The sequence below is a fragment of the Myotis daubentonii genome, chromosome 19 (assembly GCF_963259705.1).
Source record: "Myotis daubentonii chromosome 19, mMyoDau2.1, whole genome shotgun sequence".
NCBI classification, from domain to species: Eukaryota; Metazoa; Chordata; class Mammalia; order Chiroptera; family Vespertilionidae; genus Myotis; species Myotis daubentonii.
Window position 1 is genome coordinate 27011920 of NC_081858.1, and position 22889 is coordinate 27034808.

Below are 22889 nucleotides of genomic sequence, written 5' to 3' on the forward strand. Positions count from 1 at the left end.
GTCTGGGGTGTGAGCTGAGCTCCAGCCCCAGGGCCCAGGGAGGAGCTGGGCAGTCCCTGGAGGGACTCTCATTTGCATGGCAGCCCCTCCCCTGGCAGAGAGTGGGGGAGAAAAGGAGGCCTGGGCAGCCCAGCCCCACTGTGGGCTCAGGGCTGTGAGCACCATGGCCTGGACTCCTCTGCTCCTCGCGCTCCTCTCTCACTGCACAGGTAGGGACAGGCCTGGGACCCGGCTTCTTCCCTTCCTGCTCAGGCTCCTGGGAAACGTCCCCTGGTCCCTGCCCGTCACTGACAAGTGTCTGTGTCTGCAGGGTCCCTCTCCCAGCCGGTGCTGACTCAGCTGCCCTCCCTCTCTGCATCTCTGGGAGCCACAGCCAGACTCACCTGCACCCTGAGCAGTGGCTTCAGTGTTGGTGGTTACTGGATAGCCTGGTACCAGCATAAGCCAGGGAGCCGTCCCCGGTATCTCCTGGAATATTATTCAGACTCAAATAAGAACCAGGGCTCCGGGGTCCCCAGCCGCTTCTCTGGATCCAAAGACGCCTCGGCCAATGCGGGGCTCCTGCTCATCTCGGGGCTGCAGCCTGAGGACGAGGCTGACTATTACTGTGCTACATACCATGGCAGTGGGAGTGGCCTTCATTACTCACAGTGTCTCAGATGACGAGGAAGGGAGACCAAAACGTCTGGGCCCCGAGGTGAGGGCTGCCTGCACTTCGGGTGTCAATCCCAGGACCCACCCAGCGTCCCCTCATCAGCAAAGGCCGCCCGTCCCCCAGGGAGTGACAAGGGTTCAGGAGCCTGAGCCGGACCCAGGTACCGAGACCAGAGTATGTTTCCTATCAGCTCACATCCTGTGTCAGCACCTGCACATGGTCACCCAGACAGCCATGCTCCCCACACATTAATGTCATGTGTGTGAACCCTGTGTCACTACTGACCCATCCTGTCTGATATGTTAGTGTCTACCCTGGTCATGGACACCACCTTCTCCTTCTCTGATCAAACCCACAGACGGTTGGTCACAACCAGCACAGACTCTCAGAGACACCCTCCCTCCCCCTCCTCCCTCCTCTGCTGCTGCCTCCCTCACCCCCTCCTCTCCCTCGGGCTCCTCAGCTCTTCACTCCATCCTCACGGGAGGGTTTCAGGGAAAAGTGCCAAGTTCCTGCTGTCATTGAAAAATTAAGGAATATTAAAGGTAAAACAGAAAGAAGAAGAGGGAACTTTCCCTGGAATAATCTGCTTTTTGACCGCCCTGTCCACCCTAAAGGGAGGGTTTCTCAGGCAACAGCTCACTTCTCCAGCATCGTTCCACTTGCTTCTTATTTATTTACTGAATTATTCCCCTTAAGATATCAGTGTCTACAGCACACTGAATATATTAACATTAGTCACATTAGTCCCTAGTTGGTTTGGCTCAGTGGATAGAGTTTCGGCCCGTGAACCAAAGGTTCCTGGGTTTGATTCTGGTCAAGGTCAGGTACATCCATTGCAGGCTCCTCCTTGGCCCAGATTCTGCGTGGCACCTGCAGGAGGCAACCAATAGAAGTGTCTCTCTCACATCGATGTTTCTCTCTGTCTCTCCCTCTCCCATCCACTCTCCCTAAACATCAATGGGAACATACCCACCGGTGAGGATCGACAAACACACACCAATCTGAGTCCCATTGGAAGTGGTCGCAGCTCTGGCCACACAGGCTTTCCAATCCCTGTGACCAGCCAGTGGCCAGGGCAGAGGACAGGAAGGCAGAGCCATGGACAGGCCAGAGCGTGACTGCGGCAGGAGGGGCAGGAGCCCCGGGGCCATCAGGGGCTGAGGGATGCCCCGTGCGGGAAGGTCAGGGCACCGCCCAGCCTGGGACTGAGCTCTGTGCTCACAGAGGGACATGGGGGCCCAGAGGCTTCTGAGCAGAAGCTCCTGCCCCCACCTCCCGACAGGGGCTGCCCAGCAGCGGCCTCTCCCAGGCTGCTCCCAGGGGACAGCGGGACCAGCTGTCCGCCTCCTCCAAACAGAGATGGAGCCCAGGGCCCTATTACTGCGCAGGCAGAGGAGCGGCCAGAAGGAAGTGGGGCCAGACCTCCACGACCAGCCCTTTCCTGGGCAAGGCGGCCAGGGGGGCGCGGGACTGCCAGGGGGGCACGGGGCTGCCAGGGGGCACGGGGCTGCCAGATTACACTCTGGGCCCAGCTGTGAGCCCCTGGCCTGCACCCTCTCCTCCTCCTGCTTCCCTCTCACTCCCCAAGGAATGACCTGCGCCCTGTGTCCCCCAGGGGGCGCTGTGGTAGAAGCCCCTGCTGGCTGCTCCCCAGTAGCCCAGCTGTGCCCCCTCCCTGCCCCGCCCCCAGCCTCAGGCAGGGCTTCTGTGGGAATAAGGCCCCATCTCAGGCTTTTCTCTCTGGTGGAACCAAGGCCAAGTGCGAAGGAGGAGCTGAGCAGCCTGCAGACAGGGGGAGATTTGCATGGAGCCCCCCCCTGGGATCAGGGCTCATAAGAAGGTGAGGGCTCAGCCTGGCTGTGCGGCTCAGGAAGCAGAGTGTGGGGCGTGTGCACCATGGATTGGGCTCCCCTTCTCCTCGCCCTCCTGGCTCACTGCGCAGGTGCTGCCTGAGGGGGGTCTGGGGGGGCACCTGTTTGTCACCCGGGAGCATGGCCTCTCCCTCCCTCCCTGGACCAGGGGTCTGTGCTGTCCCCCTGATGTCTGTGTTGCCCCCTCCTTGCAGGGTCCTGGGCGGAGGTTGTGTTTACTCAGCCCCCCTCTGTGTCGGGGTCTCCGGGACAGAAGGCCGTCATCTCCTGCACCCGCAGCAGCGGCAGCATCGGGGCCGACTATGTGTACTGGTACCAGCAGCGCCCGGGCAGTACGCCCACCATGGTGATCTACCAAGATAACCAAAGACCCTCGGGGGTCCCCGATCGGTTCTCTGGCTCCGTGGACAGCTCCTCCAACGCCGCCCACCTGACCATCTCTGGGCTGCAGCCCTAGGACGAGGCCGACTACTACTGTCTGTCTGGTTATGACAGCTATAAGCACAGTGATTCAGGCCCGTGGGGAAGTGAGACCCAAACCCCCAGAGCCCGCTGTCCTGGGCTGCACTCCTCCCACACCCACCAGGATCGGGGTCTCTCCTGTCTCTGCTGCCATGCTAGAGTGAATTTTCATGAGTTCCTCTATTTTAGTTCCATAATGTGAACATGTCCTCCCATGTGTTGACAGATGGTCTCCTGATGGCTTTGCGCTCACTTCAGGGAAGTGAGTTAGTGAGAATGGGGTTTCTGAGCCCTCACTCCTGCGGGGGAAGCTGTCATGTGCATGTGGGGCGTCTAGAAGCATCCCAGGGCTCCCCCCTCAGGAGCCAGCAGCGCCCTCTTCTCTAAGTCATGGCCGACACGTACCCCTGTAGACATTTCCCAGTCCCCCCTCCCACCGGAGCAGGGAACCACCTGGGTCTGAGAACCGCCAAGTGAACAGGAAATGTGCTCAGCGACTAGGAGGCCTCTGGCTTTGACTCCTGTTCACGGCATTGAGCTGGACAAAGGGGACGAGAGGTGGCATCTGTCTGTGCTTCTGCCCTCCCATCTGTCAGACAAACAACCACAGTGAACTCGCGTGAGGTCAAGAACCTGGGACCCAACTACACGGACTCTCCTCTGAGAAGAGTGTGGAGCACACTTGTGGCCAGACCAGGTGTGCAGTGAATATGTTTAACCTTTAACAAAGCCCATGAACGTATAAGAGACCTCCCTTCATTGCTTCCCTCCGTGAGGGGTTTTCAAGCGTGGGATGCAAAGAGGAAGAAAAACATGACAAAGTTCTACACTCTCTCCGTTCCCATTGCAGACAGGTGTGAGGCCCAAAGAACAGCAGCTCAGGGGACTGCAGGCCAACGTACCCCTTGAGCCTGGTAACAGTCTGAGAAAAACTAACAGTATTGAACATGGAAAGCTATAGAACGTTGCAAAAGAAAGGAAAGAAAACTCGAATAAATAAACAGGTATTCCTGATTTGTGAATGGAAACTCTCAATTTGGTTACGATATTATTTCTTCCTAAATTTATTGATCAAGAGATGGTGCCAACCACTTCCTGACACAAAAACATGAAAATAACACAAGATATTATTCACAAATAAAGACATAAAAACTCTGCAGACACGATTACAAAATAGAGTTCAGTAATACATAAGAGGAAGTATACACCGACAATGTATTAAAATCAAAGTCCCTGGAAATCAAACCATGGCAGTGTGAATAGAGATAATGACCTGGGGAGCTGAAGGCCCCAGCTGGGCTCTCTGGGCTTTGGTCCATGAGGAGGTGTGTGTCCTGTGACCAGCAGGAGGCGCTGTGGGCCTCCACCAGCTGCTCAGTGAGGACCATTCACTAACAAGAGCCTGGGCCTGGCATTTGGGCCCTGAGCTCACTGATGGGGAATCAGCAGCTGTGTCTTCTGTGGCTTAAAACAGTCAGCTGAGTGGGGACCTGTGTGTGGTCCCAGCAGGTGCTTCCTCCCAGGGCCCCCAAGGGGCGAGCCCACCTCCATGCCCCTCAGTGTGGGGTGTGAGCTGAGCTCCAGCCCCAGGGCCCAGGGAGGGGCTGGGCAGTCCCTGGAGGGACTCTCATTTGCATGGCAGCCCCTCCCCTGGCAGAGAGTGGGGGAGAAAAGGAGGCCTGGGCAGCCCAGCCCCACTGTGGGCTCAGGGCTGTGAGCACCATGGCCTGGACTCCTCTGCTCCTCGCGCTCCTCTCTCACTGCACAGGTAGGGACCGGCCTGGGACCCGGCTTCTTCCCTTCCTGCTCAGGCTCCTGGGAAACGTCCCCTGGTCCCTGCCCATCACTGACAAGTGTCTGTGTCTGCAGGGTCCCTCTCCCAGCCGGTGCTGACTCAGCCGCCCTCCCTCTCTGCATCTCTGGGAGCCACAGCCAGACTCACCTGCACCCTGAGCAGTGGCTTCAATGTTGGCATATACAGGATAACCTGGCACCAGCAGAAGCCAGGGAGCCCTCCCCGGTACCTCCTGAATTACTACTCAGATTCAGATAAGGGCCAAGGATCCGGGGTCCCCAGCCGCTTCTCTGGATCCAAAGACGCCTCGGCCAATGCAGGGCTCCTGCTCATCTCGGGGCTGCAGCCTGAGGACGAGGCTGACTATTACTGTGCTGCATATCATAGCAATGGTCACAGTGATTCAGATGACGAGGAAGTGAGACCAAAACCCCTGGGACCAGAGGTGATGACTGTCTGTTCTTAGATTTTAATCACAGGAGCCCACCCAGCGTCCCCTCATCAGAAAAGGCCCGCCCTTCCCCCAGGGAGTGAGAAGGGTTCAGGAGCCTGTGCCGGGGCCCGGGTTCGAGACCAGCGTATGTTTCCTATCATCTCACATCCTGTGTCTGCACCTGCACATGGTCACGCAGACAGACATGCTCCCCCACAATTAATGTCATGTGTGTGAACCTTGTGTCACTACTGACCCATCCTGTCTGATATGTTAGTGTCCACCCTGGTCATGCACACAATCTGTGCTACATACCATGGCAGTGGGAGCAGCTACCGTTACTCACAGTGTCTCAGATGACGAGGAAGTGAGACCAAAACCCCTGGGCCCAGGGATGCTAGCCTTAGCCTCCCTTCAGCGAGGAGAGTCTATGGGGGCCTCTGCCTGGAGATTGTGTTGGACCCACAGTTAAAGGGCCAGTTCCACAAGGTGAGAATCCCAGGTCGGGGGTGGGGGCGGTCCCAACTATCACACAACTTCTTGGTGATACAGCAAAGTTTCCCACAATTCCTCCCTTCGGTTCAGTGAATTTGCTAACTGACCTGAGCCCTCTCCCCTTCAAGCGAATGGGGGGCAGGTGAGGGGCTTCCAAGCTTCTAACCCTCCCCGGTCTCCCAAGTGACCCGTCCTCACCCAGGACCCACCCAGCGTCCCCTCATCAGCAAAGGCCGCCCGCCCCCCAGGGAGTGACAAGGGTTCCAGGAGCCTGTGCCGGGGCCAGGGGCCGAGACCAGCGTATGTTTCCTATCAGCTCACATCCTGTGTCTGCACCTGCACATGGTCACCCAGACAGCCATGTTCCCCACACATTAATGTCATGTGTGTGGACCCTGTGTTACTAATGATTCATCATATATGATTTGTTAGTGTTCACCCTGGTCATGGACACAACCTTCTTCTACTCTGAACAAACCCACAGAAGGTTGGTCACAACCAGCACAGACTCTCAGTGACACCCTCCCCCCCCTCCTCCCTCCTCTGCTGCTGCCTCCCTCACCTCCTCATCTCTCCCTTGGGCTCTTCTGGTCTTAACTCCATGTTCACCTTACACGGTTTCATGGCAAAGAGACAAGTTCCTGCTGTGGTTTCCATTCAGTGAGGATGTGATGGTTTCTGCATTCAACTGCCCAGACGTCCACCACATCTGCACACACATCACAATCTCACATTTGTCAGTAAAACAGGACAATGAGTCAGAAAGTACAGTAGGTAAAGTTTTATTTAAAACTATAGGCCCGGTGCACGAAATTTGTGCACTGGAGGGTTGTCCCTCATCCCAGCTTGTCCCCTCTCATAGTCCGGGAGCCCTCAGGGAATGTCCTACTGATGGCTTAAGCCTGAGTGTGGCCTCCCTCTGTGGGAGGTGACCGGCTGATCAGGGGACGGTGTCACCCTCATCACCCCGCTGCTGCCTCCACTTCCGGCTGCCAAAGCCGCGGAGGTGTTTTCATCAACACAGACTCCAGTCCCTTCACCACGAAAAAATGACAACTTTCTTCAGACATTTTTCAAGATGTCTCTTTCATAGGATATGACATTTCTTTCCTTCTTTTTTTTTTTTATCCTCATCTGAAGATATTTTCCCATTGATTTTTAGAGATCATGGAAGAGAGAGGGAAAGACAGAGAAAAACATCGATGTGAGAGGGACACTTCGATTGGTTGCCTCCTGCATGAGCCCTGACCTGGGCACCAGCCAGGGAGGATCCTGCAACCTAGGTACATGCCCTTTATCAGAATCGAATCTGGACCCTGTGGTCCGCAGGCCGAGGCTCTATTCACTGAGCCAAACTGGCTAGGGCAGGATATGACATTTCTTAGCCCCTCCAGCAGCGGACCTTCATTTTTTCCTCCAGGAGTGGGGTGGGAAAACCTTCGACCACCTTCTTGGATTCTTATTACACAAGTTAGGAAGACACTGAGAGTGGTGTACAGGGAGCTTAGCCAATGAGCGTTCAAAAAAGGTGTTTCCTTTACAGCGCATGTGCAGAACGGGACTCCTGGTGCGCCCCGGCTGGAGCACCCCAGGCCCATGTCAATGTCCACTCTGGGCCTCTCCTGCACATGCAGCCTTCTCCTGAACTGTGGTGACTGTTAAGGCGTACGGGCTAATTAGCATATTACATACATATATATATAAAGAAATGTTAGAACAAGTAAGAAAATCCTAACAGGAAACACAGGACACAGAAATGGAGATCAGCGCACACGTGATAAACAGTCAGCTCCTGATGAAGGAGCCGTGACCCCTGCCACTGGCCACTGTGAGGCCTGAGGGACCACGATGTATCTGAGTCCATCGCATCAGATCTCCGTGAACCTGCACATGCAGCTCAGGACCTGAAAGGTCTGGTGGAAAGTCCTCCTTTGAACTTGCCCCTGAGTGTGTTCCCGGGAAATTCCCTGAGCAGCCCTGTGAGTCCCAGTAACCCGAGGAAGGTGTCCCTGGGCTGTGACGTCGGGCATGAGGGTCACTGTGCACTGACTTTTGCACCATCTTCACTGGAGGGGAAACCAATCAATCTGTCCTGTGTGTCCATGATGGCTCCTCCCACAGACGGGACTCCTCCTGGGAGTGAGGCGCTGCAGGGAGGCTCCAAGGCATCAGAGCCACAGCCCCTGGGACCAGGCCAGGATGTGTGGCCAGAGACAGTCCTCCCTGAGCTGCAGGACCAGCTGGGCTCTCAGGCCTTTGGGCCAAGGCAGGTATGTGCTGCCACCAGCAGGGGGGGGGGGGGGTTGTGGGACCGCCCTGTGGTCCCAATGCAGCTGCACATTGAGGACCTTAACTAATAGGAGCCTGGGCCTGTGGCTGGGCCCTGTGCTCAGTGATGTGCTGTCTCAGCAGGTGCTCCCTCACAGGGCCCCCCAAGAGGTGAGCCCATCCCCATGCCCCTCAGTCTGGGGTGTGAGCTGAGCTCCAGCCCCAGGGCCCAGGGAGGGGCTGGGCAGTCCCTGGAGGGACCCCCATTTGCATGGCAGCCCCTCCCCTGGCAGAGGGTGGGGGAGAAAAGGAGGCCTGGGCAGCCCAGCCCCACTGTGGGCTCAGGGCTGTGAGCACCATGGTCTGGACTCCTCTGCTCCTCGCGCTCCTCTCTCACTGCACAGGTAGGGACAGGCCTGGGACCCGGCTTCTTCCCTTGCTGCTTAGGCTCCTGGGAAACGTCCCCTGGTCCCTGCCCATCACTGACAGTGTCTGTGTCTGCAGGGTCCCTCTCCCAGCCGGTGCTGACTCAGCCGCCCTCCCTCTCTGCATCTCCGGGAGCCACAGCCAGGCTCACCTGCACCCTGAGTGGTGTTTCCGATATTAGTGATAAGTGGATACTCTGGTTCCAGCAGAAGCCAGGGAGCCGTCCCCGGTTTCTCCTGGAATATAAATCAGACTCAAGTAAGAACCAGGGTTTCGGGGTCCCCAGCCGCTTCTCTGGATCCAAAGACGTCTCGGCCAAAGCGGGGGTCCTTCTCATCTCGGGGCTGCAGCCTGAGGACGAGGCTGAGTATTTCTGTGCTGCAGAACATGGCAGTGGGAGCAGCTTTAGTCACGCACAGCGTCTCAGATGACGAGGAAGTGAGACCAAAACCCCTGCGCTCAAAGGTGGTGCCTCTGAGCCTCCCTTCAGAGAAAAGCTTCTGTGGGGGCCTCTGCCTGGAGATGGTGTTGGGCCCGCAGTTAAAGGGCCAGTCCCACCAGGTGCCGATCACAAGTGGGAGGTCCCAGGTTTCACACAACCTCTTGGCCATACAGCAAAGGTTCCCAGGACCCCTCCCTTCGGTTCGATGAATTTGCACCTGAGCCCTCAGCCTTCAAGCGAATGGGGGGCAGGTGTGAGGTTTCCAAGCTTCTAATCCCCCCGGCCTCTCCAGTGGCCCGTCCTCACCCAGGACCCACCCAGCGTCCCCTCATCAGCAAAGGCCGCCCGCCCCCCAGGGAGTGACAAGGGTTCAGGAGCCTGTGCCGGGGCCAGGGGCCGAGACCAGCGAATGTTTCCTATCAGCTCACATCCTGTGTCTGCACCTGCACATGGTCACCCAGACAGCCATGCTCCCCACACATTAATGTCATGTGTGTGAACCCTGTGTCACCACTGACCCCTCCTGTCTGATATGTTAGTGTCCACCCTGGTCATGGACACCACCTTCTCCTTCTCTGATCAAACCCACAGACGGTTGGTCACAACCAGCACAGACTCTCAGTGACACCCTCCCTCCCCCTCCTCCCTCCTCTGCTGCTCCCTCACCCCCTCCTCTCCCTCGGGCTCCTCAGCTCTTAACTCCATCCTCAAGGGCGGGTTTCAGGGAAAAATGACAAGTTTCTGCTGTGTTTTCCATTCAGTGAGGTTGTGATGGTTTCTGCGGTAACTGCCCAGACGTTCACCACGTCTGCACACACAGCACAATCTCATATTTGTCACAAAATAGGACAATGAGTCAGAAAGTACAGTAGATAAAGTTTTATTTAAATATAAAAAATTTTTAGGACAACTAAGAAAATCCTAACAGGAAACACAGGACACAGAAATGCTGATCAGTGCACACGTGATAAAAAGGAAGTTCCTGAAATGAAGGTGCTGTGACACCTTCCACTGGCCGCTGTGAGGCCTGCAGAAGCCATGATGTGTCTGAGTCCATCGCATCCCATCTCCATGGACCTGCACATGCATCTCATGACGTGAAAGGTCTGGTGGAAAGTCCTCCTTTGAACGTGCCCCTGAGTGTGTTCCCAGGAAATTCCCTGAGCAGCCCTGTGAGTCCCAGTAACCCGAGGAAGGTGTCCCTGGGCTGTGACGTCGGGCATGAGGGTCACTGTGCACTGACTTTTGCACCATCTTCACTGGAGGGGAAACCAATCAATCTGTCCTGTGTGTCCATGATGGCTCCTCCCACAGATGGGACTCCTCCTGGGAGTGAGGCGCTGCAGGGAAGCTACAGGGCATCAGAGCCACAGCCCCTGGGACCAGGCCAGGATGTGGGGCCAGAGACAGTCCCCGCTGAGCTGCAGGACCAGCTGGGCTCTCAGGGCTTTGTGCCAAGGGCAGGTGTGTGCTGCCACCAGCAGGGGGCGCTGTGGGACTGCCCTGTCGTCTCAATGCAGCTGCACATTAAGGACCTTAACTACGGGAAACCATAAAAATACTAGAGGAATCCACAGGCAGCGAAATCGCAAACATATGCTGAAGAAATTTCTTCTCTGATAATGCTCCTAGGGCAATGGAAACTAAAGAGAAAATAAACAAATGGGACTACATCAAAATAAAAAGCTTTTGCACAGCAAAGGAAACCATAAAAAAAACAACAAGAAGACCCACTACATGGGAGAACATATTTACCAATGATACCACCGATAAGGGTTTAATTTCCAACATTTACAGGGATCTCATGAAACTTAACAAAAGGAAGATAAACAATCCAATAAAAAAATGGGCAACGGACCTAGATAGACACTTTTCAAAAGAGGACATACAGAAGGCCGAAAGACATATGAAAACCTGCTCAAAGTCACTAATTATACGAGAGATGCAAATCAAAACGACAATGCGTTATCATCTCACACCTGTCAGAATGGCTATCATCAACAAATCAACAAACAACAAGTGTTGGAGAGGATGTGGAGAAAAAGGAACCCTTTTGCACTGCTGGTGGGAATGCAGACTGGTGCAGCCACTGTTGAGAACAGTATGGAGCTACCTCAGAAGACTAAAAATGGAACTCCCATTTGACCCAGTGATCCCACTACTAGGAATATATCCCAAGAAACCAGAAACACCAATTAGAAAGGATATATGCACCCCTATGTTCATAGCAGCACAATTCACCATAGCTAAGATTTGGAAACAGCCTAGGTGCCCATCAGCAGATGAGTGGATTAGAAAACTGTGGTACATCTACACAATGGAATACTATGCTGCGGTAAAAAAAAAAGAACTCTTGCCTTTTGCAACAGCATGGATGGAACTGGAGAGCATTATGCTAAGTGAAATAAGCCAGTCAGAGAAAGATAAATACCACATGATCTCACTCATTTGTGGATTATAGAGAACAACATAGACTGATGAAAAGGGACAGACCCAAAGACTGAGAAACAGCGATCAGGCTATCAATCCCCAGAAGGAAAGTAGGGGAGAGCGGGGGTAAGGGGAAGAGATCAACAGAAGGACTTGTATACATGTATATAAGCCAAACCAATAGACATGGACAACGGGGGGATGGGAGCATGAGTTTGTGTGTGTGGGGGGAGGTTGGGGGTTAATGGGGGGGATGAGGACACACTTGTAATACCTTAACTAATAAAAAAAAAAATTAAAAAAAAAACAAAAAAAAACCCACAAAAAAAAAAAAAAAAGGACCTTAACTAATAGGAGCCTGGGCCTGTGGCTGGGCCCTGTGCTCAGTGATGTGCTGTCTCAGCAGGTGCTTCCTCCCAGGTTCCCCCAAGGGGTGAGCCCACCTCCAGGCCCCCCAGTCTGGGGTGTGAGCTGAGCTCCAGCCCCAGGGCCCAGGGAGGGGCTGGGCAGTCCCTGGAGGGACCCCCATTTGCATGGCAGCCCCTCCCCTGGCAGAGGGTGGGGAGAAAAGGAGGCCTGGGCAGCCCAGCCCCACTGTGGGCTCAGGGCTGTGAGCACCATGGCCTGGACTCCTCTGCTCCTCGCGCTCCTCTCTCACTGCACAGGTAGGGACAGGCCTGGGACCCGGCTTCTTCCCTTCCTGCTTAGGCTCCTGGGAAACGTCCCCTGGTCCCTGCCCGTCACTGACAGTGTCTGTGTCTGCAGGGTCCCTCTCCCAGTTTGCGGTGACTCAGCCGCCCTCCCTCTCTGCATCTCCGGGAGCCACAGCCACACTCACCTGCACCCTGAGTGGTGTTTCCGATATTAGTGGTTACTGGATATCCTGGTACCAGCAGAAGCCAGGGAGCCCTCCCCGGTTTCTCCTGAATTTTAAATCAGACTCAGATAAGCACCAGGGCTCCGGGGTCCCCAGCCGCTTCTCTGGATCCAAAGACGCCTCGGCCAAAGCGGGGCTCCTGATCATCTCGGGGCTGCAGCCCGAGGACGAGGCTGACTATTACTGCGCTACATTCCATGGCAGTGGGAGCAGCTTTCATTACACACAGTGTCTCAGATGACGAGGAAGTGAGACCAAAACCCCTGGGTCCAGAAGTGAGGGCTGCCTGCACTTTGGGTGTCAATCCCAGGAGCCCACCCGGCGTCCCCTCATCAGCAAAGGCCGCCCGTCCCCCAGGGAGTGACAAGGGTTCCAGGTGCCTGTGCCGGGGCCAGGGGCCGAGACCAGCGAATGTTTCCTATCAGCTCACACCCTGTGTCTGCACCTGCACATGGTCACCCAGACAGCCATGCTCCCCCACACATTAATGTCATGTGTGTGAACCCTGTGTCACTACTGACCCATCCTGTCTGATATGTTAGTGTCCACCCTGGTCATGGACACCACCTTCTCCTTCTCTGATCAAACCCACAGACGGTTGGTCACAACCAGCACAGACTCTCAGTGACACCCCCCTCCCGCTCCTCCCTCCTCTGCTGCTGCCTCCCTCACCCCCTCCTCTCCCTCGGGCTCCTCAGCTCTTAACTCCATCCTCACGGGAGGGTTTCAGGGAAAAGTGACAAATTCCTGTTGTCATTGAAAAATTAAGAAATATTTAAGGTAAAGCAGAAAAGATGGAGAGGTAACGTTGCCTGGAAAAATCCGCTTTTTTAACTCCCTTTCCATCCTAAATGGAGGGTTTGTCAGGCAGCAGCTCACTTCTCCAGGATCGTTCCACTTGCTTCTTATTTATTTACTGAATTTTTCTCCTTAAGATATCAGTGTCTACAGCACACTAAATATATTGATATTAGTCACATTAGCCCCTAGCCAGTGTTGCTCAGTGGATAGAGTGTTGGCCCGTGGACCAAAGGTTCCTGGGTTTGATTCTGGTCAAGGGCAGGTACATCCGGTGCAGGCTCCTCCTTGGCCCAGATTCTGCTTGGCACCTGCAGGAGGCAACCAATCAATGTATTTCTCTCACCTCGATGTTTCTCTCTGTCTCTCCCTCTCCCATCCACTCTCCCTAAACATCAATGGGAACATACCCACCGGTGAGGATCAACAAACACACACCAATCTGAGTCCCATTGGAAGTGGTCTCAGCTCTGGCCACACAGGCTTCTAAATCCCTGTGACCAGCCAGCGGCCAGGGCAGAGGACAGGAAGGCAGAGCCATGGACAGGCCAGAGCGTGACTGCGGCAGGAGGGGCAGGACCCGCAGGGCCATCAGGGGCTGAGGGAGGCCCCGTGCGGGAAGGTCAGGCACCGCCCAGCCTGGGACTGAGCTCTGTGCTCACAGAGGGACATGGGGGCCCAGAGGCTTCTGAGCAGAAGCTCCTGCCCCCACCTCCCGACAGGGGCTGCCCAGCAGCGGCCTCTCCCAGGCTGCTCCCAGGGGACAGCGGGACCAGCTGTCCGCCTCCTCCAAACAGAGATGGAGCCCAGGGCCTTATGACTGCGCACGGAGAGGGGCGGCCAGAAGGAAGTGGGGCCAGACCTCCACGACCAGCCCTTTCCTGGGCAAGGCGGCCAGGAGGGCACAGGGCTGCCAGGGGGGCACGGGGCTGCCAGGGGGGCACGGGGCTGCCTGAGTCCACTCTGGGCCCAGCTGTGCACCCCTGGCCTGCACCCTCTCCTCCTCATCCTTCCCTCTCACTCCCCAAGGAATGACCTGCGCCCTGTGTCCCCCAGGGGGCGCTGTGGTAGAAGCCCCTGCTGGCTGTTCCCCAGTAGCTCAGCTGTGCCCCCTCCCGCCCCGCCCCCAGCCTCAGGCAGGGCTTCTGTGGGAATAAGGCCCCATCGCAGGCTTTTCTCTCTGGTGGAACCAAGGCCAAGTGCGAAGGAGGAGCTGAGCAGCCTGCAGACAGGGGGAGATTTGCATGGAGCCTCCCCCTGGGGATCAGGGCTCATAAGAAGGTGAGGGCTCAGCCTGGCTGTGCGGCTCAGGAAGCAGAGTGTGGGGCGTGTGCACCATGGATTGGGCTCCCCTTCTCCTCGCCCTCCTGGCTCACTGCGCAGGTGCTGCCTGAGGAGGGTCTGGGGGGGCACCTGTTTGTCACCCGGGAGCATGACCTCTCCCTCCCTCCCTGGGTCAGGCTGCGCTGTCCCCTCTGATGTCTGTGTTGCCCCTCCTTGCAGGATCCTGGGCGGAGGTTGTGTTTACTCAGCCCCCCTCTGTGTCGGGGTCTCTGGGACAGAAGGCCGTCATCTCCTGCACCCGCAGCAGCGGCAGCATTGATGGCAGCTATGTGCACTGGTACCAGCAGCGCCCGGGCAGGGCCCCCACCATGGTGATCTACGAAGATAACCAAAGACCCTCGGGGGTCCCCGATCGGTTCTCTGGCTCCATCGACAGCTCCTCCAACGCCGCCCACCTGACCATCTCCGGGCTACAGCCCGAGGACGAGGCCGACTACTACTGTCTGTCTGGTTATGACAGCTATAAGCACAGTGATTCAGGCCCATGGGGAAGTGAGACCCAAACCCCCAGAGCCCGCTGTCCGGGCTGCACTCCTCCCACACCCACCAGGATCGGGCACTCTCCTGTCTCTGCCTCCATGCTAGAGTGAAATGTCATGATTTCCTCTATTTTAGTTCCATAATGTGAACATGTCCTCCCATGTGTTGACGGATGGTCTCCTGATGGCTTTGCGCTCACTTCAGGGAAGTGAGTTAGTGAGAACGGGGTTTCTGAGCCCTCACTCCTGCAGGGGAAGCTGTCATGTGCATGCAGGGTGTCTAGAAGCATCCTTTGTGCTCCACCCATCAGGAGCCAGTAGCACCCTCTTCTCTAAGTCATGGCCGACAGGTACCCCTGCAGACATCTTCCAGTCCCCCCTCCCACCGCGGCAGGGGAACCACCTGGGTCTGAGAACCGCCAAGTGAACAGGAAATGTGCTCAGCGACGAGGAGGCCTCTGGCTTTGACTCCTGTTCACGCCATTGAACTGGACAAAGGGGACGAGAGGTGGCATCTGTCTGTGCTTCTGCCCTCCCATCTGTCAGACAAACAACCACAGTGAACTCGCGTGAGGTCAGAGAACCCGGGACCCAACTGCACGGACTCTCCTCTGAGCAGAGTGTGGAGCACACTTGTGGCCAGACCAGGTGTGCAGTGAATATGTTTAACCTTTAACAAAGCCCATGAACGTATAAGAGACCTCCCTTCATTGCTTCCCTCCGTGAGGGGTTGTTCAAACCTGGGATGCAAAGGGAAAGAAAAACATGACAAAGTTCTACACTCTCTCCGTTCCCATTGCAGACGGGTGTGAGGCCCAAAGAACAGCAGCTCTGGTGAGTGCAGGCCAACGTACCCCTTGAGCCTGAAACAGCCTGACTCCATCCAGTCTCCTTCTTCTATGCAGGAGGGGGGCAAATTCCCGCTCTGGGCAGGTTCTGAGGGCTCATCCCACAGTCTGTAAAATCACAGAGTTGCTGCCTGGAAGCCTGCTCAGGGAATAGCACTTTGAAGGATGGGCTGAGGCATGGCAATGAGGAGGCAGCATAGAGATGAGGCCTTGATTGGTTCCCCTTGCTGGGGTGGGGGTGGGGGTGGGAGTGGGGTCTCTGTGGACAAGGTGTGAGGAAGGCTGGTTCCTCTCTGGGCTCCTGGCCTCTCCTCTCTCACCTGGAGGAATCCCCGCCTGGGGCAGCAGGGGGCGCTGCAGGGCAGCTCTGGAGAGGGTCTGCTGGGTACTCTCTCAGCTGCAAACCCAGCCACCTGTTCCTAGTCTGGGTTCCTCTGCCAGGCGCCCCCTGTGACCTTAGGGAGTCCCAGACCAGGTCGGTCTCAGCCGCCTCCCTTCACAGGACCCCAAAGAGCCGATGCCATCCGGGAAAAAAAGAACAAATCAGAGCTGTCATTCACAAATTACACTGACTTCAAATTACACTACACGGCAAGGATCATCAAAACAACATGGTATTGACCAAAAAAGAAAAGAAAAGAATCAGACACACAGACCAATGGAACAGAGCGGAGAGCCCAGAATAATAAACGCATATGTTTACGGGCAAATGCTTCTTGACAAAGGAGCAAAACACATACAACGCAGAGAAGAAAGCCTCTCCCGTCAATGGTGCTGGGAAAACGGGGAAGCCACAGGCCAGAGGATGAAGCCAGATTACCGCTGTCCTCGCGTTCAAAAATTACCTCACACAGACCTAAAATAACAATAAATTACATAGAACAAAACACAGATGCTAAGCTTATGGATCTCAGTCTTAGAGAAGATTTTATGAATTCAACCCAAAGGCAGGGGAAGTAAAGGCAAAAATATAAGACTGGGACTACATCAAACTAAAAAGCTTCTGCACAGGAAGACACACCCCCAAAAGAGCCGATTGCAGCATTTAAAAAACAAAGCAACACCATTCATAGTTATATAACTGAGAAATGCTAAAGGGTGCGTCTGAGAAAAATAAAGCATTGAACATCGAAAGCTATAAAACATTGCAAGAGACAGGAAAGAAAACTTGAATAAATAAACAGGTATTCCTAATTTGTGGATAGAAACACTGAATTTCATTATGATATTGATTCTTCTTAAATTTATTGATCAAGAGCTGGTGCCAACCACTTCCATTTTCATGATACAAAAATTGAAAATAACACAAGATATTATTCACAAATAAACAAATAAAAACTCTGAAGACACGATAGGAAAATAGAGTTCAGTAATACATAAGAGGAAGTATACACCGACAATGTATTAAAATCAAAGTCCCTGGAAATCAAACCATGGCTGTGTGAATAGAGATAATGACCTGGGGAGCTGAAGGCCCCAGCTGGGCTCTCTGGGCTTTGGTCCATGAGGAGGTGTGCGTCCTGTGACCAGCAGGAGGCGCTGTGGGCCGCCACCAGCTGCTCAGGGAGGACCATTCACTAGCCTGGGCCTGGCAGTTGGGCCCTGAGCTCACTGATGGGGAATCAGCAGCTGTGTCTTCTGTGGCTTAAAACAGTCAGCTGAGTGGGGACCTGTGTGTGGTTCCAGCAGGTGCTTCCTCCCAGGCCCCCCAAGGGGTGAGCCCACCTCCAGGCCCCCCAGTCTGGGGTGTGAGCTGAGCTCCAGCCCCAGGGCCCAGGGAGGGGCTGGGCAGTCCCTAGAAGGGCTCCCATTTGCATGGCAGCCCCTCCCCTGGCAGAGGGTCGGGGAGAAAAGGAGGCCTGGGCAGCCCAGCCCCACTGTGGGCTCAGGGCTGTGAGCACCATGGCCTGGACTCCTCTGCTCCTCGCGCTCCTCTCTCACTGCACAGGTGGGGACAGGCCTGGGACCCGGCTTCTTCCCTTCCTGCTCAGGCTCCTGGGAAACGGCCCCTGGTCCCTGCCCATCACTGACAGTGTCTGTGTCTGCAGGGTCCCTCTCCCAGCCGGTGCTGACTCAGCCAGCCTCCCTCTCTGCATCTCCGGGAGCCACAGCCAGGCTCACCTGCACCCTGAGTGGTGTTTCTGATATCAGTGGTTACTGGATATCCTGGTACCAGCAGAAGCCAGGGAGCCCTCCCCGGTACCTCCTGGAATATAAATCAGACTCAAGTAAGAACCAGGGCTCCGGGGTCCCCAGCCGCTTCTCTGGATCCAAAGACGCCTCGGCCAAAGCGGGGCTCCTGACCATCTCGGGGCTGCAGCCTGAGGACGAGGCCGACTATCACTGCGTTTCAGAACATAGCAGTGGGAGCAGCTACCGTTACCCACAGTGTCTCAGATGATGAGGAAGTGAGACCAAAACCCCTGGGCCCTGAGGTGGTGCCTCTGAGCCTCCCTTCAGCGAGGAGCGTCTGTGGGAGCCTCTGCCTGGAGACGGTGTGTACCCACAGCTAAAGGGCCAGGCCCACAAGGTGCCAATCACAGGTGGAAGGTCCCGAGTATCACACAACTTCTGCCCTATAAATCAAAGGTTCCCAGGATCCGTTTCTTGGTTTTGATGAATTTGCTAACTGCACCTGAGCCCTCTCCCCTTCAAGAGAATGGGAGCAGGTGTGAGGCTTCCAAGCTTTAAATCCTTCCCAGTCTCTCCAGTGGCCCGTCCTCACCCAGGAGCCCGCCCAGCGTCCCCTCATCAGCAAAGGCCGCCCGCCCCCCAGGGAGTGACAAGGGTTCAGGAGCCTGTGCCGGGGCCAGGGGCCGAGACCAGCGAATGTTTCCTATCAGCTCACATCCTGTGTCTGCACCTGCACATGGTCACCCAGACAGCCATGTTCCCCACACATTAATGTCATGTGTGTGAACCCTGTGTCACCACTGATCCATCCTGTCTGATATGGTAGTGTCCACCCTGGTCATGGACACCGCCTTCTCCTTCTCTGATCAAACCCACAGAAGGTTGGTCACAAGCAGCACAGACTCTCAGTGACACCCCCCTCCCCCTCTTCCCTCCTCTGCTGCTGCCTCCCTCACCCCCTCCTCTCCCTCGGGCTCCTCAGGTCTTAGGTCAGGGCCCATGCTCACAAGAGGGATTCAGAAGAAAGTTTCAAGTTCCTGTTGCGGTTGCCACTCGGTGAGGATGAGATGGTTTCTGAGGTCAACGGCCCAGACTTTCACTGAATCTGCACACCCAGCACAATCTCACATTTGTTACGAAAATAAGACACCGAGTCAGAAAGTACAGTAGGTAAAGATTTATTTAAAATATGAACAAATATTAGGACACCTGAGAAAATCCTCACAAGAAACACAGGACACAGATATGCAGAGCACCCCACACGTGATAAAAAGGCAATTCCTGCCTGACCCGTTTTGCTCAGTGGATATAGCATTGCCCTGCGGACTCAAGGGTCCCAGGTTCGATTCCGGTCAAGGGCATGTACCTTGGTTGCGGGCACGTCCCCAGTGGGGAATGTGCGGGAGGCAGCTGATTGATGTTTCTCTCTCGGCGAAGTTTCTAACTCTCTATCCCTCTCCCTTCCTCTCAGTAAAAAAATCAATAAAATATATATTTTTAAAAAAATCAGTTCCTGAAAGGAATGAGCTGTGACACCTTCCACTGGCCACTGTGAGGCCTGAGGAGCCACAATGTGTCTGAGTCCATCGCATCCGATCTCCGTGAACCTGCACATGCAGCTCATGACCTGAAAGGTCTGGTGGAAAGTCCTCCTTTGAACTTGCCCCTGAGTGTGTTTCCGGGAAATTCCCTGAGCAGCCCTGTGAGTCCCAGTAACCAGAGGTCACTGTGCACTGACTTTTGCACCATCTTCACTGGAGGGGAAACCTAATCAATCTGTCCTGTGTGTCCATGATGGCTCCTCCCACAGACGGGACTCCTCCTGGGAGTGAGGCGCTGCAGGGAGGCTCCAGGGCATCAGAGTCACAGGACCTGGGACCAGGCCAGGATGTGTGGCCAGAGACAGTCCCTCTGAGCTGCAGGTGCAGCTGGGCTCTCAGGGCTTTGGGCCAAGGGCAGGTGTGTGCTGCCACCAGCAGGGGGCGCTGTGGGACCGCCCTGATGTTCCAATGCAGCTGCACATTAAGGACCTTAACTAATAGGAGCCTGGGCCTGTGGCTGGGCCCTGTGCTCAGTGATGTGCTGTCTCAGCAGGTGCTTCCTCCCACGGCCCCCAAGGGGTGAGCCCACCGCCAGGCCCCTCAGTCTGGGGTGTGAGCTGAGCTCCAGCCCCAGTGCCCAGGGAGGGGCTGGGCAGTCCCTGGAGGGACTCTCATTTGCATGGCAGCCCCTCCTTTGGCAGAGGGTGGGGGAGAAAAGGAGGCCTGGGCAGCCCAGCCCCACTGTGGGCTCAGGGCTGAGAGCACCATGGCCTGGACTCCTCTGCTCCTCGCGCTCCTCTCTCACTGCACAGGTAGGGACAGGCCTGGGACCCGGCTTCTTCCCTTCCTGCTCAGGCTCCTGGGAAACGTCCCCTGGTCCCTGCCCATCACTGACAGTGTCTGTGTCTGCAGGGTCCCTCTCCCAGCCGGTGCTGACTCAGCCGCCCTCCCTCTCTGCGTCTCCTGAAGCCTCAGCCACACTCACCTGCACCCTGAGTGGTGGCTTCAGTGTTGGTGATTACTGGATAAACTGGTTCCAGCAGAAGCCTGGGAGCCCACCACGGTATCTCCTGAATTTTAAATCAGACTCAGAGAAGAAGCAGGGCTCAGGGGTCCCCAGCCGCTTTTCTGGATCCAAAGACGCCTTGGCCAACGTGGGGTTTCTGCTCATTTCTGGGCTGGAGCCTGAGGACGAGGCTGACTATTATTGTGGTACAGATCATGGCAGCGGGAGCGACTATCATTACCCACAGTGTCTCAGATGACAAGGAAGTGAGACCAAAACCCCTGGGTCCAGAAGTGAGGGCTGCCTGCACTTAGGGTGTCAGTCACAGGAGCCACCCAGCGTCCCCTCATCAGCAAAGGCCGCCCGCCCCCCAGGGAGTGACAAGGGTTCAGGAGCCTGTGCCGGGGCCAGGGGCCGAGACCAGCGAATGTTTCCTATCAGCTCACACCCTGTGTCTGCACCTGCACATGGTCACCCAGACAGCCATGCTCCCCACACATTAATGTCATGTGTGTGAACCCTGTGTCACCACTGACCCCTCCTGTTTGATATGTTAGTGTCCACCCTGGTCATGGACACCACCTTCTCCTTCTCTGATCAAACCCACAGAAAGTTGGTCACAACCAGCACAGACGCTCAGTGACACCCTCCCTCCCCCTCTTCCCTCCTCTGCTGCTGCCTCCCTCACCCCCTCCTCTCCCTTGGGCTCTTCAGGTCTTAACTCCATCATCATGTGAGCGTTTCAGAGAAAAGGGACAAGTTCCTGCTGTGGTTTCCATTCAGTGAGGATGTGATGGTTTCTGCGTTCAACTGCCTGGATGTCCAGCACGTCAGCACACACATCACAATCTCACATTTGTCACTAAAATAGGATAATGAGTCAGAAAGTAGAGTTGGTAAAGTTTTATTTAAAACTATAGGCCCGGTGCATGAAAATTGTGCACTCGAGGGGGTGTCCCTCAGCCCAGCGTGTCCCCTCTCACAGTCCTGGAGCCGTCAGGGAATGTCCTACTGACGGCTTGAGCTGCAGTCTGGCCTTCCTCTACCGAAGGTGACCGGCTGACCAGGGGAAGGCAGCACCCCATCACCCTGCTGCCACTGCCACTGCCACTGCCAGCCGCTGCAGCCACCAAGGTGTTTTCATCAACATGGACTCCAGTCCCTTCACCACGAAACAATGACAACTTTTTAGGCATTTGCAAGATGTCTCTTTCATAGAATATGACATCTCTTTCTTTTTTTATTATCCTCACCTGAGGATATTTCCCATTGATTTTTAGACAGCATGGAAGAGAGAGGGAAAGACAGAGAAAAACCTCGATGTGAGAGGGACACTTCGATTGGTTGCCTCCTGCATGAGCCCTGACCTGGGCACCAGCCAGGGAGGATCCTGCAACCTAGGTACATGCCCTTTATCAGAATCGAATCTGGACCCTGCAGTCCACAGGCCGAGGCTCTATTCACTGAGCCAAACTGGCTAGGTCAGGATATGACATTTCTTAGCCCCTCCAGCAGCGGACCTTCGTTTTTTCCTCCAGGATTGGGGTGGGAAAACCCTAGATCACCTTCTTGGATTCTTATTACCCAGGTTACAAAGACACTGTGAGGGGTGTACAGGGAGCTTAGCCAATGAGCGTTCAAAAAAGGTGTTTCCTCTGCAGCTCGTGTGCAGTGGCAGGACTGCTGGTGCCCCGCGGCTGGAGCAGCCCCAGGCCCAATGTCAGTGTCCACTCTGGGCCTCTCCTGCACATGCAGCCTTTTCATGACCTGTTGTGACTGTTAAGAAGTCCGGGCTAATTAGCATATTACATATATATATCCTATATAATGAAAGAGAAACATGCAAATTAACAGTCCACTACACTCAAGCCACGCCCACCAGCCAATCAGGAGTGAGTATGCAAATTAACCCAACTAAGATGGCGGCGGCCACTGAGCTGGAGCAGCAGGAGTCTTGGGTTGCTCCCAGCGATAGAGGAAGCCAAGCTTCCCGCCTGCCCTGGCCAGCCCCGGGCTACGTTCAAGGCTACAAAGTTTCAATTATATAAGATAAATAAATCCCAGATAAAAAGGAGAGGCTGGGAGCTTGGGTTGCTGGGGGGCGTGGCCAGCCTGAAAACAGCCATCAGCCCCTCACCCAGGATGGCCAGGCACCCAAGCGGGACCCCCACCCTGATCCGGGACACCCTTCGGGGCAAACCAGCCGGCCCCACCCGTGCACCAGTCCTCTTATCCTATATAGTAAAAGGGTAATATGCAAACTGACCCTAACAGCAGAAAGACTGGGAATGACTGGTCACTATGACACACACTGACCACCAGGAGGCAGACGCTCAATGCAGGAGCTGCCCTCTGGTGGTCAGTGAGCTCCCACATGGGGGAGCTCTGCTCAGCCACAAGCCAGGCTGACGGCTGCCAGTACAGCGGTGGTGGTGGGAGCCTCTCCTGCCTCCTCAGGAGTGCTAAGGATGTCCGACTGCAGCTTAGGCCTGCTCCCCGCTGGCAAGTGGATATCCCCCGAGGGCTGCCGGGCTGCCAGAGAGATGTCTGATTGCCAGCTTAGGCCCAATCCCCAGGGAGCAA

At 55.6% G+C, this 22889-nt stretch overlaps 1 protein-coding gene and 5 gene segments (V, D, J or C); all 6 read left to right on the plus strand.

Annotated features, from left to right (window-relative positions):
• The first annotated feature begins 151 nt into the window (after positions 1-151).
• Positions 152-663, plus strand: LOC132222230 (probable non-functional immunoglobulin lambda variable 5-48). The segment is given in 2 exon segments: positions 152-209; positions 311-663. Coding segments are annotated over 2 exon segments (399 nt in total).
• Positions 664-2526: 1863 nt separating this feature from the next.
• LOC132222105 (immunoglobulin lambda variable 6-57-like) lies at positions 2527-3027 on the plus strand. The segment is given in 2 exon segments: positions 2527-2600; positions 2724-3027. Coding segments are annotated over 2 exon segments (309 nt in total).
• A 1673-nt stretch (positions 3028-4700) lies between these two features.
• LOC132222231 (immunoglobulin lambda variable 5-39-like) lies at positions 4701-8839 on the plus strand. The segment is given in 4 exon segments: positions 4701-4759; positions 4861-5204; positions 5688-5708; positions 8615-8839. Coding segments are annotated over 4 exon segments (636 nt in total).
• Positions 8840-11891: 3052 nt separating this feature from the next.
• Positions 11892-12398, plus strand: LOC132222232 (probable non-functional immunoglobulin lambda variable 5-48). The segment is given in 2 exon segments: positions 11892-11945; positions 12046-12398. Coding segments are annotated over 2 exon segments (399 nt in total).
• A 1871-nt stretch (positions 12399-14269) lies between these two features.
• Positions 14270-18027, plus strand: LOC132222233 (immunoglobulin lambda-1 light chain-like). Its single transcript, XM_059677133.1, has 3 exons — positions 14270-14338; positions 14459-14791; positions 17675-18027. Exons 1-3 carry the CDS (start codon positions 14293-14295, stop codon positions 18025-18027), a joined length of 732 nt encoding a protein of 243 aa, XP_059533116.1. The 5' UTR covers positions 14270-14292.
• A 2039-nt stretch (positions 18028-20066) lies between these two features.
• Positions 20067-20565, plus strand: LOC132222235 (probable non-functional immunoglobulin lambda variable 5-48). The segment is given in 2 exon segments: positions 20067-20112; positions 20213-20565. Coding segments are annotated over 2 exon segments (399 nt in total).
• Positions 20566-22889: the final 2324 nt, after the last annotated feature.

Excerpts from the sequence above, each read along its gene's own strand:
- LOC132222233 (XM_059677133.1), top strand. The coding sequence starts at position 14,293 with ATGGATTGGGCTCCCCTTCTCCTCGCCCTCCTGGCTCACTGCGCAG. Across the intron at positions 14,339-14,458 it reads CCTCCTGGCTCACTGCGCAG|GATCCTGGGCGGAGGTTGTG; the intron begins GTGCTGCCTGAG and ends CCCTCCTTGCAG. Across the intron at positions 14,792-17,674 it reads TGATTCAGGCCCATGGGGAA|GGTCCCTCTCCCAGCCGGTG; the intron begins GTGAGACCCAAA and ends CTGTGTCTGCAG.